The sequence below is a fragment of the Choristoneura fumiferana genome, chromosome 27, assembly GCF_025370935.1.
Source record: "Choristoneura fumiferana chromosome 27, NRCan_CFum_1, whole genome shotgun sequence".
Classification (NCBI taxonomy): domain Eukaryota; kingdom Metazoa; phylum Arthropoda; class Insecta; order Lepidoptera; family Tortricidae; genus Choristoneura; species Choristoneura fumiferana.
In genome coordinates this window covers 5,274,822-5,297,277 of record NC_133498.1, presented here as the reverse complement: position 1 = coordinate 5,297,277, position 22,456 = coordinate 5,274,822, and the positions used below count along the sequence as shown (strand labels likewise).

Genomic DNA, 22,456 nt, shown 5'->3' with positions numbered 1-22,456 from the left:
CAGCCTAGTTTGGAGTCTGATAGATATGTTCTGTATTGTATCAAATATGTTCCTGTTAATAAAAATATTTGTATTTGTAAACTGAATTACCGTGTCAGTGTGACCCTCTCAAACTAACGGGTTGATGATCCAGACTGATGAAAATTAAACTTTTTCAATATTCAAAACAAGAATGATGGAACTAAGCTGACGCCAAAATGGGCATGTAACCGAAGGCAATCAACACAAACGTGTGTGCATTAATAGCAGAAGGGGCGAAAAAGTGACGACGTCTCGAAGTAAATACAAACAATGACGTGTCTATGCCTCTTACTAGTTCTGTGGCTAGACTAGAGCAATTCATTATGCCAGCGGAGATGCAATGTCAGAAACAAGTGTAGTGCCACCATGAGGGTAATAACTTTTTAAAAATGTTGTTGAACCGCAGACGTTGACTTTGTGTGATAAAAAGTTATTTACGTAAGCAATTAAAGTTGTGAGCTTTAAATTTAGCACCTCAGATGTTTACCTGGTTAGTCATGACTTTGAAACTTGTAGCTTTTAATTTTGTCTTAATTTCATTAAAAAAATGACAAGTGCGTTCGCAAGAAAGATTGAACATAAAAAAAAAAACGGTTGCATTTAATGCGTTAGAAGTTTTGATTGTGTCAGTTTTTTAACGCAAATTAAATACACTTTCTAGGGTTTAGTGTCTGTTTTATGGTTACGAGTATAAGAGATCTAAGAATAATATTATGCTGCCAGCCTTTTGGGCACCATGCCACAGGGGCCTTTTTAATTTTTTTTTTTATTACCTAAATGTAATTATGTTGTATTCATAAAACCATTTTTAGACAAGAATGTTATAAAGAATTATATTTATAAGAAAAATACCAAATTTTATCTCACTAATATTAATCAATTTTACATGTCAAGTTATTAAGATTAAAACAAATATTTTTAGATTAGATTTAATTTCTAGTAGTAAGTTTTTAAGTTCGATATTTAGTTTATAGTTAAGTTTTATTCATGTTTTTTTTAATAATGTATGTATTCTTAGTTTCGATTTAGATATCAAAGATAAATATGGCGTTTCTTATTAAAGTGATATAACACTTAAAAAAGGGTAAATAATAGTAGGAAATTATATTTAGAAATTAATCAGTTCAAATCGCAGATCCCGTTCGGTTTGTGGGAACGCGTCCTACGAGTATACGGAAGTCGTGCAGGAAGCGCTCGTAATTTGCTTGTTTATTGTCAGTTAATTGTTATATTGCATAAACCATTGTCTAGAACAGGTCTGTAAAGTTCAGTAGCAGTGTTTTGCGAAATCTCAATTTATCGCGGTGGAAAAAATCTGAACGTTTATCTTTGTTCGCCGCAAAGGGCTCTTTTTTTATTTAGTCTAATTTACTGTAGGTATCGTGTTTATTACTGTATGATCTGAAATACCTACTTTAATGTATTTACTCTACTATATATATTGATTTTACTCCAGTTTTATAGTATTCTTGTAGATCAACAGATTTTATAGATCAACTTACCATCTTTGTAGTCAGTCATATTGATGGCCTCAGTGGTGGAGGCGACCGGCGCGACTGTTGTTGACGAGTTCATGGCGATTGTTGTTGGTGGCACTGTTGTGAAGAAATATATCAAAATTATTCCATGTTTCACACCAACACACTGTAAGCAGTAGGTACAGAAAACACAGGAACGAGTATTATAGAAATTAGTAGAGATAGTAAGTAACATTGCAAGTATGATATTATTATGCAGTTAGGTGGTGATAGTTTCAAATAGTAGTAATTGATAATGATAAATGTAGAATACAAAAAAACAAACCTGTGTCAGCAGCAGTTTCAACAGCCGTTTCTGTTGTATTGACGCTGTCGGCTACTGTTGTTGGCGCCGCTGTTGTTACAGTAGGCACAGTCGGCGACAGAGTGACGTTCACGGTGAACTCCAGCACTGGAGCTTCAGTCACTGCCGCTTCTGTTGTCGATGATGAGTGTGTTGTTGGTTGTGCTGTTGTTGAAGTTGTTGTCGGTTGGGAAGTTGTTGGTTCTGCTTTTTCTGTTGTGAATATAGGCTCTGTTGTTGGGGGTTCTGTTGTGGTGGGGGCTTGTGTTGTAGTAGTAGTAGTTGTTGTTGTTGTTGTGTCAGGTTTCGGTGGCACAGTTGATATCAACACCCAGCCTTCAGGTGGTGTTATTGGGGACCATATTTCTGGAAAAAAGGTTATCATTGTGACTTGTGATACCTACTTAATTAAGTAAAGCAGTCAAAGCGACCAAGTAGATACAAATAGTGTTCAGACTCGTAGCTATGCCTCTACCCACACCTAACGGCTGAAAGATATTAAGAATAAGAATGGTTTATTAGCTGATAAAATAGATACACACAAATACTGACTTAATATACACATGCATGCCTATTCCTACCAGCCAATATGGCCGCCACTCAGCTATGTGTCGTGAGAAGATCTGAAGATGATTTTGATCATACTATCGCATTTCTAATAAAATCACTGTTATTTGGGAATAAAAAGATTTTCTTTCACTTGAAATTATTAATCTGAATTTAATAGAACACACTGACAGGTAACACCTAGTTAGGAGAGAAATTCTCGAGTTGCAACCAGGAACCGACCGTCGATATCGTAAATCGTAGGAGCTTTGACTATATAAACATATTATAGTCAAAGCGTAGGAGCTGTGGACAAACGTTGGATGTAGGTGGCAATTATAGGCTTCATAAGGGGAGGGCTTTTGTTCAAAATTGACGTTTTCCGGCTGATGATGATGGCATTGTTTCGCGCATTAGTGTGCCAATGGGCTTAAAAGTGGGCCATTTTACCCATTCTTATCTCGAGCCCCTTTCTTGATCATGACCGTCATAGTCATGATTTAGCAAATGATTCGACGTCGCGCGGACCTCGTGGCACGGAGTCGTGCTGTGATCGTGCTACTTGCGAGTAGGTACAGTCTGTTCCAAATGGCATTACACGAATTTGACATAAGCATTTTTTTTCAAGTGGAAAGAGAACCTGGCTATGAAGCTTAAGGTCCAGGGTTCGATCCCCGGTCGGGGCAATATTAAATACACAGTGTGTATATTTATCTATATTAGTATGTGTATCCGTTTTCACACTGAAAAAAAGGATAGCTAAACTAGTTTGGCTGCTTGACGTTTAGCCAAAATTTACTAATTAGGAACCAAAATTATGCTAATATTGCTAAACTGATTTTGTAAGACATCATCACCTAACTTTTAGCAACTGTTTTTGTAGTTACGCAAGCAACAATTTTTTTTGTTACTGTTAGCAAATTTTTTTTTTTTTTTTCAGTGCGAGTAGGTAGTTAGGTACCCATAGAACAAGCTTTGTTTAGTTTGAGACTAGGTCAATTGGTGTTAATTGTCCCATATTATTCTTTTTTTAATATTTTTTTCACCCATGACGCAAAAATAGGGGTGTTAAGTTCAATGCCAAAGTCTGTCTGTGGCATCGTAGCTCTCGTTTGTTTTTTGCTAGTGTCAAATCGCTCTAATGTTATATGGAATCAAGTATAGTGCTCTCGCTGATTTATTCTAGGTTATCTTGATAAAAAAGAACTGTTTTGACGGTCTAGTTGTGTTGAGGTCAATTTGTAAGGTTCACCGTGTTAGAGTACTCGGATTAAAATGTATAACCTAAATTTGGGCGACAATAATGATTGATAAAAAAATTGGAAAGTGTGATTCTTAGGCCATCTTAGTGCTTTTTTACCGACTCCTAAATATTTTATAAAATGCCAGACTTGAAAAATTCCTCGTGAAAACTGGCGAACGATTGTGTTGCTCTGATTATTAACTCTGATTGAGTTCGAAACGTGTCAGCGTGGTGTGTTGGTAATGATAATGGTTTGTAAGAGTGATGTATGTGCTCTTACAGTGGTGGACTGGTGGATAAGCTGCTTGAACACACATTGGTTGCATCTTAGGCATAATAACTATCTTGTAAAGTCGTCGTGAAGTAATTGTTTATACGCAGTTCATTGTTCAACTGATGTTCAAAGCTTAATTCATGACTACATTTTAAATAAATAAAAAAACAATGGAAAACTTATAGGGTGTTCAGTCAAAGTAACATAACCAACTCCCGAAATATTTGAATTTAATTTTCAAACATCCTACTAATATGGTTGCGGCCACCCTTGGTAGAAGGGCCGGGCCGAAAATATGGTTGCGGACACCCTTGGCAGAAGGGCTGGGCTGAAAATATGGTTGCGGCCACCCTTGGCAGAAGGGCTGGGCTGAAAATATGGTTGCGGCCACCCTTGGCAGAAGGGCTGGGCTGAAAATATGGTTGCGGCCACCCTTGGCAGAAGGGCTGGGCTGAAGATATGGTTGCGGCCACCCTTGGCAGAAGGGCCGGGCTGATTATATGGTTGCGGCCACCCTTGGCAGAAGGGCCGGGCTGAAAATATGGTTGCGGTCACCCTTGGCAGAAGGGCCGGGCTGAAAATATGGTTGCGGCCACCCTTGGCAGAAGGGCCGGGCTGAAAATATGGTTGCGGCCACCCTTGGCAGAAGGGCCGGGCTGAAAATATGGTTGCGGTCACCCTTGGCAGAAGGGCTGGGCTGAAAATATGGTTGCGGCCACCCTTGGCAGAAGGGCCGGGCTGAAAATATGGTTGCGGCCACCCTTGGCAGAAGGGCCGGGCTGAAAATATGGTTGCGGCCACCCTTGGCAGAAGGGCCGGGCTGAAAATATGGTTGCGGCCACCCTTGGCAGAAGGGCTGAGCTGAAAATAAGCGCTGGATCTTATCTTTAGCATATGCTGAGTCCGGTACCTATTGCCAAGATTAGTTTTACGTTTTTGTTTCTCTCTTTTTTTTTAATGTACTAGCTTGGCAATAAAGTTTATTATTATTATAAATGCGAAAGTTTGTAAGTCTGGTTGTTTGTTCACACGTGGCTAAGCCGCTGAACAGATTCTGATGAAATTCGTTATACAAATAGTCGCAGGGACGGACATAGGATAGTTTTATTCTCGGAAAATTGCAAAGTTCCCGCGGGATAGCGAAAAAGGAATTTTATGCGGACGGAGTCGCGAGCAACAGCTAGTATTTTATAAAGAATGATTTTTACTCGGACATACAGATTTTTTTTAAACACTGTTTTCTTGCATGTTTTTATTTTGCTTGCCCTGTTTGTTGTTTTAGGGTTTCGTACCCAAAGGGTATAAAAACGGAAACCCTATTACTAAGACTTCGCTGTCCGTCCGTCTGTCCGTATCTCATGAGCCGTGATAGTTAGACAGTTGAAATTTTCACAGATTATGTATAACTGTGGCCGCTATAGCAACAAATACTAAAAACAGAATAAAATAAATGTTTAAGGGGGCTCCGATACAGCAAAAGCCATTTTTTGCTATGTCTAAGTATACAATGAATGTTGTATAAATGGTACGGAACCCTTCGTGCACGAGTCCGACTCGCACTTGGCCGGTTTTTTATTATGTATAAGTAAAATTTTGCAAGTTAACATATTGATCCACTTCCAGCAATCGGATTTAATAAAAAAATGTGGACACTTATTTTTCTTTTAACAGTAACTCATTTTTATATGCAAACATATCAGTAAGGAAATTTGTGTTTTGATCTCAGTAAATAATTAAAGAACGTCTGTCATCTGGCCCTATACTAGGAAGTGCAAAATTCGAACTTCATATCTTGCCGTCCCGCTATTATTTAATAAAAGAGTGAGAGGGACGGTAGTTCACACTTCACATCTTAAATGCGAAAATTTGACGTGAGCTCGTTTGAAAAATAAATGTCAGTCAAATGAAGCGTAGAACATGCTTCTGAGCCCCGCCACAGAATAAGTAATAGTACAAGTACAGAAGCTTCACTGCCGTACAAAAGTGACGTTTAGGCATAAGAATCGTGCCTACTTTATGCTTCTCTGTCTATCGCATAACTCGTGTTCACTCGCACGCGTTGAGTCGCACTGAATCGCCTCAACGTTGGGGAGGCCCGGTATGTACTTGTAGCTCGGCGGCGGAATGGCCTAGTGACACCCCCTGGCCCCGCCTAGTTACTAGGACACGGAAGGCCATTTATAAGGCAGTTACAATTCCTGACTTATTAATTATTATTTACCTATTCGTAGTTTGAGGATATCTCAGTAAAGAACGTCTGACATCAGTGGGGCTACTACGAAATTCGAAAATCGAAGTTCATATCGCACCATCCCTCTCACTCTCGTATTAAAAAATATTAGCGTCAGCGGGACGGCAAGATACGAACTTCGATTTTTGAATTTCGTAGTACAGCCTCGCAGGCTCAGCGTCATTTCGCTAGTCACTTGTCATGCGCGCCGCGTATCGCGGCCGGCGCCCGCGCACCGCAGGGCTCACTTTCTTTCCGACCCCGCTAACTTACTTTTACGATTTGGCACCGATAAGTAAAGCTACGGTTTTGCTATGAAAGTGTTTGTTGTAATTGTGATGCTTTTAGTTTCATGTTTTAACTGATCTGAGATATTTTGTGTCGATTTAATATGAAATTTTTATGACCTGATTTTTCTTGTTTGTTGCAAATTTGTTTAACACGCTCAGCGTAAAAGATTATAACGCAGTATCACCGAATTATGTACCAATTTTATAACCGATAGGCCAAGGTTTTCTATTAGAATACTGGGAAGCCATTATATTCATCAACACTGCTCAGCTTTTAACAAAGCGCAGCCCAATTGCCCCAAAAACATGTCTGTGCTGAAATTGTGCTTTAAAAAAACACCAAAAAACCCGACTGCCTTACAAACACTTAAAAGGAAAAGAAAAGTCTTGGTCTAGAACTCTGTTAAGTAACTTACCCCCTTATTCATAAACGACAATCAAACCTATTTTAGTTAAAATGCCGCTAAAATTCGTTTGTCCTTATCTGTCACTTCGACATTTGTATTTGTTAGAAAGGGACAAAGCATTTGTTAGTTAACATAGGCTTGTTAAGTTTTATGAATAAGGGGGTTAATGTTTAACAATCGGGACCGGGACCCATTACAAGGATTTTTTTAGACGGTCAGGATTTTAAATTTGGACTTCCCACGGGGCGCAGGCTAAACTGCGAGCAACTGCTATTTAATAAAAAAATTAAGGAAAAGCTGCAGGACCAAAACTTATAGGTTTATAAACAAGCTAAAATGACTCAACAAATGGCGTCCAAATCGTACTTCCAGGTAATAGTACGTATGAAAACCAAAAGACACCATGTCAGGATAAAGTTATGGCTTTTAAGACTCACGGAAGAACACTACAAAGTTGTTTTCTGTTTGAAGGTGTATCGACTTATTACATCTTTGTCGTGACATATTTTCGTCGTCACCCACGCTCTCGGTACGATCATCTACTGGACGTTACTCTTTGAACTATAAAATAGGCTAGGAGTTAGTGCTGTGAATATCGGATACAAATAAATGACTAAGGGGCTGTTTCACCATCCATTGATTAGTGTTAACTGTCGGTTAATTGTGATGCCGTCTCTATTTGTTTTGTTCGAATAGACGGAGACGGCATCACATTTAATCGTCAGTTAACACTAATCAATGAATGGTGAAACAGCCCCTAAATAAAATGATTTTAGACGACCGGATAGCTCAGAGGTAGAGAAGAAGCGGTCGACGCATTTGCATGAAAAATACGAGTGTTTGTTCTTCTGTCTTGGGTACTAACCCATAACAAGCTATGCATTAGGTCGGTTGGTATGAAGTGTCTCGTGATGTTAACTTATTTATTTTAACGAATAAGGTATCATTTCTAGCACCTTGCTCTTGGCCTAGCATGCGCATGACAATGATTTATTGAGAATCGATAGACGAACATAAGAAACCGTTCAAGAGCTGATGATGAATGGCAGATAATCATAAGTTTTAGAATAATTAAGATAGTTTACGGTATAGTCCGCTCACGCGTTCAATGAGTCATACAAACGAGATACGGGGTTTTTATGGAAAGGTAAAAGTTTTTTCTTGCGATCAATGAATCATCATCATTATCATCATCATCATCATATCAGCCGTAGGACGTCCACTGTTGGACATAGGCCTCCCCCATGAACCATGACCATTGAATGGAATACGATGTTTGATAATAATTCCTGAATTTGCCATATCCTGTACATAATATTGATTATAATGTTTTAAACTTTCGTGATTATCACTCATAGTCAAAATACCACAAACGGGAGTAGACTGAAGTGTAGGGCGCGCTACTAGGCAGACTTGACACCCTACACTTCAGTCTACTCGTGACCACGGCCATTGTAATGTGGTCGAAACGTCGAGGTATATAATTACTCATGTGTTTTAGCCTGATAAGTCCAGTTTGTGGTATTTTGACTATAATATTGATTATCATGAAAAATGTATACATAAGGTACAATTTTTAGTTAAGGGAAAAATTAATTCGGTTGAAAATTGGATTTATAGATTTTTTTTGAAAAATCTACCTATGTATATTTGTGGTTTATGTATTGCTTACTATGTGTTGGTGTTCAGTAAAGAGTTAAGTATTGTATTGTATTGTATATCTTTACGTTCGATTCTACTCACATAACTGAGCTATTTTTGTTTTAAAACTTTTTGAAAACATGTACCAATGCTTTTTTATCCATACAGATTAAATGTAAATAAATATAAAGTGATGGGAACGGATTATTTGATACATCTCTGTACAAAACGAGATTCTTAGCAATAAAATTGTTTGTTTTTTTAGCTTCGTAGGCATTTTCCACTGAGTTGCGAAGTGGCTGATGACCCTGCGGAGACCATGTTCCATATGACTTCTCATCAAGATCCAAAGCAATTAATTCAGAATCCATTACCGGTTCCTTAACCCTAACTGTTTGATGTTTGCGCGAGGTTTGTAAAGGTACCTATAAAATACGTATAATTATGTTACGAAGGTATTTTTATTAGCAACCTGTGAACGCGTGGATCATTGGATGTGGCAATTGAATTAAAATTTCGAGATTTTACAAACGGGAAGTAGGTACAGAACAAATCGATTCACGTACTCGTATAAGAGCTGGCACGAATTAATTTAATGAGTGAATTAAAGTACCTACCTGTGTGTTACGTACGAATTTGAATACACTTCACACAAATATAAAAATGACATACATCTGCCATTTTCCTGAAAAAATGTCTTAAGTAAGTCCGGCTCTTGTAAATCTATCTGTGTATAGTATCTTCTCAAAAAATATTTTTTTTTTTCAAAATTGGTTCATAAATAATGAAGTTCTGAGGTGAAAACAAAAAGAAGTGCGACGGAATTGAAAACTCCTACAGTTTGTAAAGTGGGTAGTATAGAATAGAATTATTTATTTACACTGACGGACTAAATATTTGTTATTTTCTAACATAAACTCTGAGCATAACGCGCCGAGTAACAGTCTTGATTATTATCTAGGATTCTGTTATGAAATTTATATAAAGTATCAACTTACCATCAGCAGCCGTAGTATTTTCTGGTGCCTTAGTCGCAGCATCAACGGTGCTGGACCATGTGACCAAAGGCGGAAAGTCTGTCGTAGGCTTCACAGATGTAGTTGTCTCAGCTTCCGTCACTGGCTTTAAAGTCTCTATTTCAGTCACAATTTCCGTCGTCTCTTTGACTACCTCTGTAGTCGAAGGAGCTTCGGTTGTTGTTGGTTTCTTTGTTGTTGTTGTTGTTGTTGTCGTAGTTGTGGAAGTAGTAGTAGGTGGTTCCGTGGCAAGTTCTGTTGTTTCTATAAGTTTCTCCGTCGTTGGTGCTTCTGTTGTTGTTGTTGTTGTAGTTGTAGTAGTAGTAGTACTAGTCGATGTTGTAGTTGTTTCAGGCGCTGTTGTTGTTTTTGTAACAGTAATGGTTGTCTCTGGCCGGGTAAATGCAGGACGTGAGCTGGTAGGTTGGGGTAGTATGGTTATGTTTAATCTTGGTGGAGATGGTAAAGGTTTTTTAGTAGTAGGTGGTCTCTTAGGTGGTGGTCGATACGGAGGTTTCCTGGTAGTATTATACACTGACAGAGTTGGTCTCGGTCGATTCGTTTGGATGTACTGTGGCTTAGTGAAGTTAGTAGGTCTGAAAGTAGGTCGAGGCTTGTACGTTGGCTTGATTGGTCTTCTTGTGGGTGGTTTTATTGTAGTCGGTTCAGCCGTGGGAGTTGTTTTAGTTGCTTCTGTCGATTTTTCTGTTACTAAATTACTCTCTCCTGACACTGTTTGGAATGTAGACAGTTTAATAGCAACCTCTGTCACCGTCTCACTGCTAGGTTTAATCTTTGTAGTACTTTCTAATTCTAATGTAGTTTTATCATCATCTGGAATTTTATTATCGATCGAGTCATCAGATTTTGTTTCCATATCAAGCCTATCAGCTACAGTAGTTCTCTCAGTTGATCTTTCCTTTTCTGGATCTTTAGTGTAATCGATTGGTTTTCTAGTCGTGACTTCTTTATCTTCGGTTTGTGGGTGGACAAAATTGGCATTGTCTATGGTATTGTCATCTATATTGTTTATCTGTGGGATGATGTTTTTGTCTTGGACTTGACAGCAGGAGCCGAAATAGAACCTGTCTATACAAGTGCCTAGATGCGTCCCATTAGCTTTTAGGCAGTCTATGGCGAACATACATAGGCCTTCCTGCCCCGTTCGCCTTGATATACAGGGCAAATGTCTTATATTCCTAGCTAGTGGCACTGGACCTGAAACAAGACAAAAAAACGATTAATCTTAAAGTTGGTGACCATTATTTCGCATAACATTAAAATTGTTAACGCGCATAGGTTACCGATTTGGTAGGTATAACATAATTGTGCATAGAATTTGAGCGTAATAATGAATCCGTATTAATTGAAACTTGCATGAAATTTTAATTTTCATAGTAAATTTGAGGTATAATGAATCCGTATTAATTGAAACTTGCATGAAATTTTAATTTTCATAAAATGAATTCATTAATAATGTAGCAAAACCGACTTGGTTAGGTTCAGAGCGCTATAAAAACCGACTAAGTAAGAGTCCGACCCGTGCACCAAGGGTCCCTTACATCTATAAACAATAGGAAGACACTGTTCGTAGTTAACAGCCCCTAAGAGATAAATTAGACGGGTTAATGTTTTTACTTAGACCAGTGTTTTTCAAACTTTTTTATTTGCCCCCTTGGGTTAAAAAATATTTGGCGACCCCCTGCTTACCTCCACTGACAGTTAGTTAATAATCATACACAATAAGAGTGAGAGCATTTTATAGACACTGCGACCCCCTTAAGGGTCATCCGCGGCCCCCGGGGGTTCATGACCCACAGATTGAAAAACACTGTGTTAGACCGAGTTACGCTTTAAAAAAATCATTCAAACTTTGTAAATAATATTAATTAGCAAAGGAAAAATAATAGGATTCCCTTTGTCACCCTCGGGCACGGAACCCTAAAAACAGTAGAATGATTCATACTGGACAAGACCCGTGCAACAGCTATACCTAACTCTTTATCCTCTCCTTCTCTATTACTCCTCCTCCTTCCTTCCTCCTAATCCTTTGCGATAATATAAGTATAATCTAGGAGCAGAAGACGATGCCAGAGTACGCTACCTCCAGACAAAAAAGAAAAGAAAATTTAGTTTTTTTTTAGAAAGTTTATTAGAGCAATGTCAAGCACAAGAATGAATTTGAAAAATTAAAATTAAGATAAATGAATTTCAGCAAGGACCATATAAGGCCCTTGATTTCAATTTTCAGCTGCTGAAGTTTATTTGAGCGCCATCTATTGCGGCCATGGGTAAGCGTTGAGACAGCGTCATCTGTGCCAACATTGACGAACTACTAAGTCTTTAGGTAATCGAAATTGATGATGTGATAAAGCTACGATCGATTAATATCGTTTCAAATTGCTATACATCAGGTAATACTATTCGAAAGTGCTAAAAATCCGTGCAAGATTAGTCTAATAAGTAGTCTTGACTTTTTTTAACAGACATAGCACATAAGACCTAGACGTGGCTCACCAGCTTTGTTAATTTGTATAATTATTTCAAAAATTTAAAATTCTTTACTCAATGAACAATTTGTACTTTATAAAGTACCTACATTCAGTCGCTATTCTTAGTGTTAATTGGTCCTTTGTAAAGTACGCGAGGGCTCACGAGGACATACAAAATTACAAATCTTGTGTTACGGTTTTTGTGGTCGCATTTTTCCGAATCGGCTGGGCCAGTTTTTATTTTATTTTTTCTGTTTATTTGTAGATCATCATCATCATCATCATCATCCCAGCCTATATGCGTCCCACTGCTGGGCACAGGCCTCCTCTCAGAACAAGAGGGCTTGGGCCGTAGTTCCCACGCGGGCCCAGTGCGGATTGGGAACTTCACACGCACCATTGAATTGCTTCGCAGGTTTGTGCAGGTTTCCTCACGATGTTTTCCTTCACCGCAAAGCTCGCGCAAAGCTTATTTGTAGATATGAGGTCTTAATTTTCCAACCTTCTACCCAACATCCATCTCACCACCCCCAACGGCAGAACAACGTAAAGTTTTCCGGGTTAGCTAGTTATAGTTACAGTTTTCTACTGCTCTACATAGCTCTACTCATCTTTTTAATTCAACATAAATTTTTCACAATATTTGCGAGATTTTTTGAAAAAATCTGCCGCCTGTTTGTATGTGTGTTTATCTTTTGTGTGTGATTTGTGGAGTATATATTTGAAAATAGCGAAAACTTGCGCCGAATTTGTAATATAAGTAGAGCATGTAGGAGTAAATAGTAGCAGTAAATAGTAGTACCTTGGTCTTAGACGAAGATTTTATTTTATGCACAAGAGCACAAAAAGTCATTTTTCCCTTAAGCCTTAAGAGGCGGGAGAAAAGTGAGTACTTTAGTCCCTAGGGAGTAAAAGTACTTATTTTTTAATTTACTTAGAAAAACTCAAACAGCCAGTACTTGCTTAGTTTTTGGCATAAAATAAGATAAAATGTTTCGGTCTTAGTCTACGTGGCCTTAGTTCTATGCTTTTTCCGCATAGAAGGTGGCGCCATTCTTTTTATTCCCGTTTGTGTATTGACCATTTCGCCGATGCGATTTTATATCTGTGTCTGGTTGAAAAAAAAAACTTACCGCGAAAACTTTGAAATTGTTGTAGAGCGTAAATCATAAACGATTAAAATAAATTGATTATTCTCACAATGTCGTCTAGTGATAGTGCAAATTATGATGTCGAGCAAAGAGCAAAAGACATACATAATTGATAATCTTTTGCCGCCGAAATCTAGAATGATTTATTTAAAAACCTATGAAAGTTTTATGGACTGGAGGAATAAGAAACGCATTAATTCTTTCACAGAAATGTCAATTTTTTCTCGCAATCGAAGTGAAAAATGGAGTTTTCACCTCGAGACTAAAAGTTAATATCAACCCTCTCGGATAAATAGACACTCTCGCTAAAGCTCGGGTGGCTAACAACCTTGGGTATATATTGGCTTTTTTTAGTCCCTCTATAAAAAATACTATTAGCAGCAGTACTTGCACTGTTGTATTTCGGCGTGGAGAGTAAGACAGCCGGTGAAATTACTGGCACTTGAGGTATCCCATCTTAGGCCTCTAGGTTGGCAACGCATCTGCAATACCCCTGGTGCTGCAGATGTTTGTGGGCGGTGGTGATCTCTTACCATCAGGAGACCCACTTGCTCGTTTGCCATCCATTCGAATAAAAAAAAATGTCGCCATAAACACGAACTTTATGAGCATGAGAAATGAAAAAGTTTTTTCCATATAAATTGTCGTAACCGAAAAACGTATAGGGTAGGTTAGTTACCTACTTTCGGTTGTCCTAGAAACTTGAAATTAAGCATGAAAGTAGCTCTCATACGGCAACCTATAAGAAAAGGCTAAAAATGTGAAAAAATGTCTGTCTCTTTAGTCAGTAATCATGTAAAATGACTCCACACAATGAAGGTACATTTTCCTTAGGAGAGGAGCTTTGCTAACACTGGATTAATAGATACTTGCTGTATGGAACCCGAATCACGCTTGGCCGATTTTTAAGGTTCCGTAGCCAAAATAGCAAAACAGCACCCATAGTTTCGCCATAATGTCTATCTGTCCGTCCGCAGCTTCGCTCTGAGACTATTAAGTGTTAGAAAGCTGTAATTTTGCACGGATACGCACTCGCATGTAGCAACTATGCCGACAAAATATAGTAAGAAAAAAATTTTTTTAGTGTACCTCCTATATAGTCTCCTGAGTCATGAATTTTTTAACAAACTTAGTGCTTATAACACCTAGACGTGGTTGACCTGCTTTGTTCTTTGGATTATTATTTCAAAATTCTTGGAATTCTTTATTCGTCCTTTATAGTAGGTACGCGAGGGCTCAGACGTAAAGTGGGGGTGATTTTTTTTCTCTTCGAACCCTTTGGTGGGGGGTATCGTTGAATAGATCTTTTAAAATCATTGGAGGCTGCGAAAACAGTTTTTCGATTGAGTGATCTGTGTGCGAAATATTCAACTTTAAAGTGCAAAATTTCATTAAAATCGAGCGTTCCCCTCCCTCTAAAAGCTACTGTTAGTTCGAAAAATTTGAAAAAATTCATAGTGGAAAGTAAGTATATCAAAATTACAAGGAAAACTATAACGGCTAAGTTTGCTTGAAAAATATTAGTAGTTTAAGCTTGAAAGATTTCGTACCTACAAATTACGAAATCCTTAGAAAAATATTACTTGATTTTTTCGTAACGGCTACGGAACCCTACCTTGGGCGTGTCCGACACGCTCTTGACCAGTTTTTTATAACTTATCGTAAACTTAATTTTATTTATGTTTATTTTTGGTGGGGCACTGTTAGGTGGCTTTGGTATGTACGTGGCAAATCTTTTAAGACTATTAACGTGCAGCTTTCCTCACGATCCCCCGGAAATCAGGTGGCCCATCAATTTAGCACCCGGAAAGATATAATCATAACGGAATCACATTACGTGTTTCTCACACGTAACTAACGGCCAAAATAACCAGTTTAGGCGGTACGGCGGCAACGCTGTGTACACACTCGCGTCACGCTGTACCGTTGGCAGAACCTGTTGTCAAGGTGAGCGCTTTGGGCTCCTGACACACTTTTTTGGAGACCGTATTCCCTAATTGAAATTTAAGGCCCTTGAATTTTTTATTTTTTTTGTAAAGTTTAAAGTCCTAAGTGAATAATTTAACTCGTAAAGAGGCAAAAATTAATCATCATATCGGTCTATATACGTCGCACTGCCTGGCATTGGCCAAAGGGCTTGCACTGTAGTTCCCACGCGGGCCCAATGCGATTTGGAAACTTCACACACACCGTAAATTTCTACGCCGGTTGCCGGTTTGCTTCTCGTGATGTTTCCGGTCACCGTAAATTTAAAATGTACTAATTCTGCACATAAATTCCGAAAAACTCATAGGTGCGAGTCCGGGCTCGTACCCACGGCCCTCTATTGAGAGTCCATACTAGATATAGATAGATCAAACCAGTCACCACGGTTTATTATGATGAAAAGGTACCGCGTGGGTTAAACTTTAAGCATAAAATAAAATAAAAAACAACATCTACGTACATATACAGGATGTGGCCTGTAACACGAGTACCTAAGTAATTAAAACACAGATCGTATCTACTCGTCAAATTTAACAACATTAGTTCAGAGACTTATAAAAATAAGTAGGTTTTTTTTTATTTCTAAGTACTAGCTTTAGCCCGCGGCTTCGCCCGCGTGGAATTCGGTTCATTTTTCGGGGATGAAAAGTACCTAGCCTAAGTAACTCTCTGGCTCATAAACTACGGATCTCCATGCCAAAAATCAGGTTGATCCTTTGCTCCGTTTCGACCTGAAAGACGGACAAACATACGAACAAACAAACACACACTTTCACATTTATAATATTAGTATGGATTACACATTAAAGTTTAGTACCTGGGCGACCGAGCTTTGCTCGGGCTAAAACTAGATAATAAGCGTTTTTCCAGAGACAAGAGCAAGCTAGACCGATTTGTTATCCCCAAAAACCCTTAGTTAAATAGATTAGATTCGAAGAAGCAATGTAAAGCAAAATGTTTGATGTTTGTTAGCGCGACAGGCGAGAGGCGACGTGGATGATGAGGGATATTGCCTGTGAATTCGCCGCTAGAGGCGCTAGTGTAGTGTGAATGTCAAACGTCACTGTCAATGTCAACTTGACAATGTCAAACTCTTTCGGGTGAGCTACGTGGGTTTATTTATAATTAGAATAATTTTACGACTATTTAGCAATACCTGAAATTAATTATGGCAAATATGCGTTACGTACGGGGCAATGAATATGTGTGTTTTGAGATAGTTTTGTCTTTCGGAAACCTTTGTCCTCCCTTTTTCCGAACGAAACGAGACTACGCAACACTTGGTGGAATGCTCGATATTTTTATGGTACGGTTTTAAGGTATTAAATATGATTTAAACATAAATTTCGTTTTCACATCAGTAATAACAAACTAACTACTATACTTCAGGCAGGATCTACGTCTACAGTGGTGCCAACTGGTGAGTGCGAAAACGGTACCCCTCATTGGACCTGGATGGCGTACATTAAAAACAGTATTTGATTTGTATGAAAAAAGAAAATCTAAAGATTCCATTATTTTTAAAAGCTGCTGAACGAAACAATATCGTTAAAGTCTGACGAGTAGGTTCGAGCTATGTTTTAATTATTTGCTCCTGGTACAGGCTACACCTGGTATACAACGGGTAGATAGGTAGGCACTAAGAAAGAAAGGAAATGGTTTTAAGTCAATTAATTTCAACAATAGGGAATATTACTGCAATGTTCTGCCGTCAGAATGCAGCACTAGAGTGAATAGTTTTTTAAATGTCTTAAATGTCCGTAGAATGCCATAACATCATATTATTTCAATTAAATTTTGGATATATAACTATTACTATTAAGTACTATCGATGTAAATATCATGTTATTTTGTTAATTATTACAGCAAAGTAAATTAAATTGACAAGTAATAATCAAAGTATCTGTCGGCTTTTACACTTACTTGTCAATTTACTTTGGTGTAAATTGTTGGCAATTGTAATTTTGTTAGTAAGTTAACAGTCTGAGTTTTGGTTTATTAATTAAATTAATATCATGGTTAGTTAAGTTACAGAAATAAGTTACTTTCACATCCCTTAAAAAAAGCCTGGCTGCCGGTACGTGCTGCAGAAAGCCATTTGTAACGCAAACTTGACATAGCTTTAATCTCATGTCAAGATTTACCGACAAATCTACAAATAAATGTCAAATTGGAAAAATAATTCCTGTTTCACAACATAATTTATTATTATAATTAACTAACATTTAACTTAGATACAAATAATAGATTGCCACTTGATATACTATGTCACGGACAATGTCACAATGTTCAAATAGGGGACTGGGGAATTACTCACTCGCAGTAGTTTCTTTGGCAGTGCAAGAAATAAGAATAATTGGTATAAAAAGAAGGAAACTAAAAGTACTACTACACTACAAGTAATCCCACACTGGTACTTGACTCAGTTTCCTCGACTGTACAAGCTATTTTTATCAAAAATCTTGTGCTTAAGATGCGGAACTTTTGCATAAATCATACATTTTGTAATTTTGTGAATTAAGTTTTCGCCTATTGTTCTTGGCGTAATAATTACAGGCATCATGAATTTTAATGTATTTTTTGAGCAAAAAATGCGTTTTATACAGTGAAGTAATGATAAGATAATAAGTATACGAATTAATTGGTGTTGGCATCTAATTTTTTCGGAGATTGCCAGAAAATTTGTAAAAAGTCGCTATTTTGTGATAAATTGGCTTCAAATGTCTTTTTTGGCATACTGCTGCTAAACAGCGTTTTCTCCAGAGAACCATTTCATGAAACAACAGAAATGCTTAATTTCGCTTCACTGAGCGTAGCGAGGATAGGTAAATTAAGCGTTTCTATTGGTTCATAAAAAATATCCTCGCACATCTCTGGTCGAAACACAGCCTTAAACCGTGTCGCTAGACAAACTAGAAAGACTAATCTCACAAGTCTCAATAAATGAGCCAAATTTGACACGTTTATGTGAAATAGTTTTTGACTTACGAGGGGGTCAAAAGTGGTTAAAATTACACACGATGCAACACGTCAGTTCTGTTAGCTTGAACTTGACTTGACACGCTACCGCGTGTCTAGATAATGAATAACAAACTTATAAATGTTAAAAAAATCCCGACACTGACATTTTAACATTCAACATTCGCAATAAGAGCCGAACCGTATTAAATGATATTGACCCGGATAACTCACGTCTTAAATCGAGTTTAGCTCGATATGTTTCGGGCTAATCCATAGCCCTTCTTAAGAGCAATGCGACTCGGCGGCTGCTGCAACACGTGCACTGCGCAGTCAATATCATTTAATATGAGTGAGTCTCACGGTAGTTTCATGTTCAAAAGAGCTGAACCGATTTTAATGAGACATAGCTAAGAACTACTGCAAGGAAACTCGCTTTCTAGTAAAAAACCGCATTGAAATCGGTCCTTCCGTTTGAGAGCTCCGATACCACAGACAGAGAGTCATTGGCACCCAAACACCCCTCTTTTTACGTCCGGGGGTTAATACTACATACAGGTCATTTAAGTAGATACTTAAGTTAACCTTAACTCAACACTTGCAAGTTTAAATTTACAAGTCAAATGAAAATACTGTTAGTACTTAATGTTTGTTAAAGAATGCAACTAGGACCGTTATGGTTAAAAGTTTAATAATGATTAGCTTTTCCCCGCGACTCTCTACGCGAAAAAATAAGCACGCTTTGAACATTGATCAAATGTATATTGAAAAATTCCAAATACATTTACAAACTAGTCAAACATCTGCAGAAACATTCCAGAACAACTCAAAGACACCTTGTATGTTGTATAGGTACTAAGTATAGGAATAATACCAGTCAAAAGACAAAAAAGGCAATTTGAATTTCATCAGTAAAATGAAATCAAACGAAAAAAGGTTGATTTCTGTTATTCATATTGAATTTTTAGAAGCATAAAATATTCAGGATCAGATTAGCAGTAAAATATTCCGGCATTGTAAAACAGTGACAAAAACATAAATAACTCAATAAATTAATACATAAATAATATTTAACCGCTGAATAGCAAACAATGGAAAAATAGTGTATCCTATAAATACAAAAGCTAACACGTAATTAATTGTATTTTGTGCTAAGTATCGATCCTACTAATATTTATAAATGCGAAAGTTTGTAAGTCTGTTTGTTTGTTTGTTGGTTTGTTTGTTACTTCATCACGTCTAACCCACTTAACCGACTTAAATTAAATTCGGTATACAGATAGTTTGAATCCCGGAGAAGGACATAGGAAACTTTTTATTCCGGAAAATTGCATAGTTCCCGCGGGATAAACGAATTTTGCGCGGACGGAGTCGCGGGTAACAGCTAGTGTCGAATAAAGAAAATAAAAGAAAATACCAAGTGCGTGTCGCACTCGCATCATGCGAGGTTCCGTACTAACTAATCATCATTATCATCATCCCAGCCTATATGTATACGTCCTACTGTTGCGCACAGGCCTCCTCTCAGAATGAGAGGGCTTGGGCCGTAGTTACCACGCGGGCCCAGTGCGGATTGCGAACTTCACACACACACCATTGAATTGCTTAGCTGGTTTGTGCAGGTTTCCTCACGATGTTTTCCTTCACCGTAAAGCTCGTGGTAAATCTCAAATGTTACACATGAATTTCGAAAAACTCAGAGTTGCGAGCCGGGGTTTGAACCCACGATCCTCTGCTTGAGAGGCGATAGGTCAAACCACTGGGCTGCCACGGCTTCTTCCGTCTAATCTTTTAGTCTTCCGTACTAATATGCGGCAAATATTCAATATTAAGTTTTGGTTGACTGTTACTCGTTAACTTGTAGGTACCGTCTACCAGACTGTGATAGGTTTCCTTCTAAATTAATGAATAAAACCACCACCATAAAAAAAACCATGAAACCATATAAAATTGATTATTATTATTATTTTTATTTTTAAGCCAACGGTTTAACTTGTGGAAAAATAATATTTGGCGAAATAAATCCTTAAGTCAAAAAATTGTCCTTGCTAACTTTCGTTTTTAAAAGACCTGCCCAACTCCACACTATGGGTTTAAAATAGACAATAATAAAAATTCTTCCTCAAATTACGTGTACACTAAAAAAAATAGGTATAGATAGAGATTCTCTTTTAAATGTTGGTAGGTAGGTATGTTAAACTTCAGGAGTGATTCCAAAACCTTCGAATTCGAAAGTATCCAACCTAAACTATTCACCCGGACGGACCCATCAGAATCGATGCCCACAACGCGGCAATAAAAAAAGGAAAGTAAAAATGAGTCACATAACAAAACTGAGTATTAAAAACCCATTTTGCCGTGACCAAGCTGATGAGTGAAAGAGTCAGCTGATTGGAGGTCGTTGACCCTGCGCGTGAGTCGCCGTCAAGGTTAGTAAGTGTTGGGATAGAAGACGATTATTGTACTTTGTCAAAAGACAAAGTAAAAAATGATTTACGCACAGAAAAAAAAATCTTGGGATCCCTACTTACTTATTTATTCCTAGACATTTTGATGAGTGTATGAAAAGACGAGCTATAAGTATGTAAATTTTTTTAATGTTAGTTCAGTCACGGAGTCCACTGGATAGTTCCACAGTATATTTATGGGTGTTTAATATGTATTTAAGTATGTATCTATATCTATATAATTATATTTATCCGTTGCTTAGTACCCATAACACAAGCTTTGCTAAGCTTACTTTGGGACTATGTCAATTGGTGTGAATTTTCCCGTGATATTTATTATTATTATTATTATTATTTATCCTTATTATCACTTCGAGTTTGAGATTAGTATGTTCGATCGTTATATATCTACTCCATTTATTTTAACATTTGAAACTTAACGGTAAATTTTGCACACGTTTTTAAATGACACAACGAAACTTCTATATAATAAAAACGTAATAAATACCTATTAAATGTACTTGTAGGTATTTTTAGTCCATTTGTGTTCGAAATACCGAGAAACGTGTGTTACAATTTGACCGTTAATTCAAAGCTAAACCTCATTAAACGGAGTATAGAGATACAACAAAAAATACTTTTTACACATTGTGTGGCCCAGAACCGGGGATAATATTGAAAACAGAGGCTCTATAGGTCATCGGTAAATCGACCATCATGGTCCCACTTAATTAAAATCAAAACTTAACTTTTTTTTTCTAACAAAATTTCAATGTACGCCATCCTAGAACCCAACTGACGTCGCCGGTCACGCTACAAATAGCAAACATTTTGCTTTACATTGCTTCTTCGAATAAAGTTTAAAGTGTAATAAAAATAAAAAACTAATTAATTTTAAGTCACTGAACTAATGTTGTTCAGTTTGACGAGTACGATCTACATGTTTTAATTATTTGTCCGTGTTACAGGCCACACCCGGTATATGAGGACTCCCTTAATTTTTAAAGAATTCTACTTTAATTATTTGTTGTTATAGCGACTATGAAAACGCACATTATGCATAAATCTCAGCAGTTTATCTATTACGGTAGACAGTGTAACGACACTAATGTAGGGTTCCGTCCGTCACCCGATAAGGAACCCTAGAATTCTAGGACTATTATTTATCTATTTAGTTAAAACTTTTTGTTTATATTTTAATAGAAGCTCCCTGGCACTTTCGATATTGCGTATTTTGTATTTTGAATATTACTTATTCTGTATTCCTTAAGACCCTGTCCGCATTGCGAATTTTTTTCCCGCATTTCTGTAACACATTGAATCTTATACGAGTATCCGCACTGGCGGTAAAAATATCGTTTTTTTTTTATGTAAAGCTAGTTTTCTTCAATTCATTTGTGTGATCTCTAAAATCCTGGAAGGAATACCCGATACCATTTCTATTCTTATTAGTGGTGCGATGGTGACCGCGCCGTCAGCGCGGGCGCACTTTCTCCCGGCCAGTAGGTCAGCGGCCAAAGGATGCGTACGCGCCTTTACCTTGTGTTCCGGATTAGAAGTGACGTACGTTAATTTGCTAAAGTAAATACGAGTACATCAGCTATACGAGGGTTTATATTTTAGCGTCACATTTTGTAGGGTTCCGTAGTCAACTTGGAACCCTTATAGTTTCGCCACGGAATAGATAATAGTACAGTTTCGCCATGTCTGTCTGTCTGGCTGTCCGTCCGCGGCTAAGCTCAGACACCGTTAGTACTAGAGAGCTGTAATTTGGCATGAATATACATATCAGTCACGCCGACACAGTGGTACAATAAAAAAAAATGTTTTTAGGGTAGGTACCTCCCATAGACGTAAAGTGGGGGTGTTTTTTTTTGTCGAGTAACCCAATAGTGTGGTTATCGTTGGATAGGTATTTCAAAATCATTGGGGA

At 37.7% G+C, this 22,456-nt stretch overlaps 1 protein-coding gene across 1 annotated transcript in view; it reads right to left on the bottom strand.

Moving 5' to 3' along the window:
* The window catches only part of Np (serine protease notopleural), a 51,891-nt gene that overhangs the window by 11,963 nt on the left and 17,472 nt on the right, over positions 1 to 22,456 (bottom strand). The window contains exons 3-5 of the mRNA XM_074108549.1: positions 9,472 to 10,707; positions 1,825 to 2,208; positions 1,524 to 1,616 (exon numbers count right to left, since the gene is read on the bottom strand). Coding sequence (XP_073964650.1) covers positions 1,524 to 1,616; positions 1,825 to 2,208; positions 9,472 to 10,707 — 1,713 coding nt within the window. The remainder of the gene's footprint in view (positions 1 to 1,523; positions 1,617 to 1,824; positions 2,209 to 9,471; positions 10,708 to 22,456) is intronic.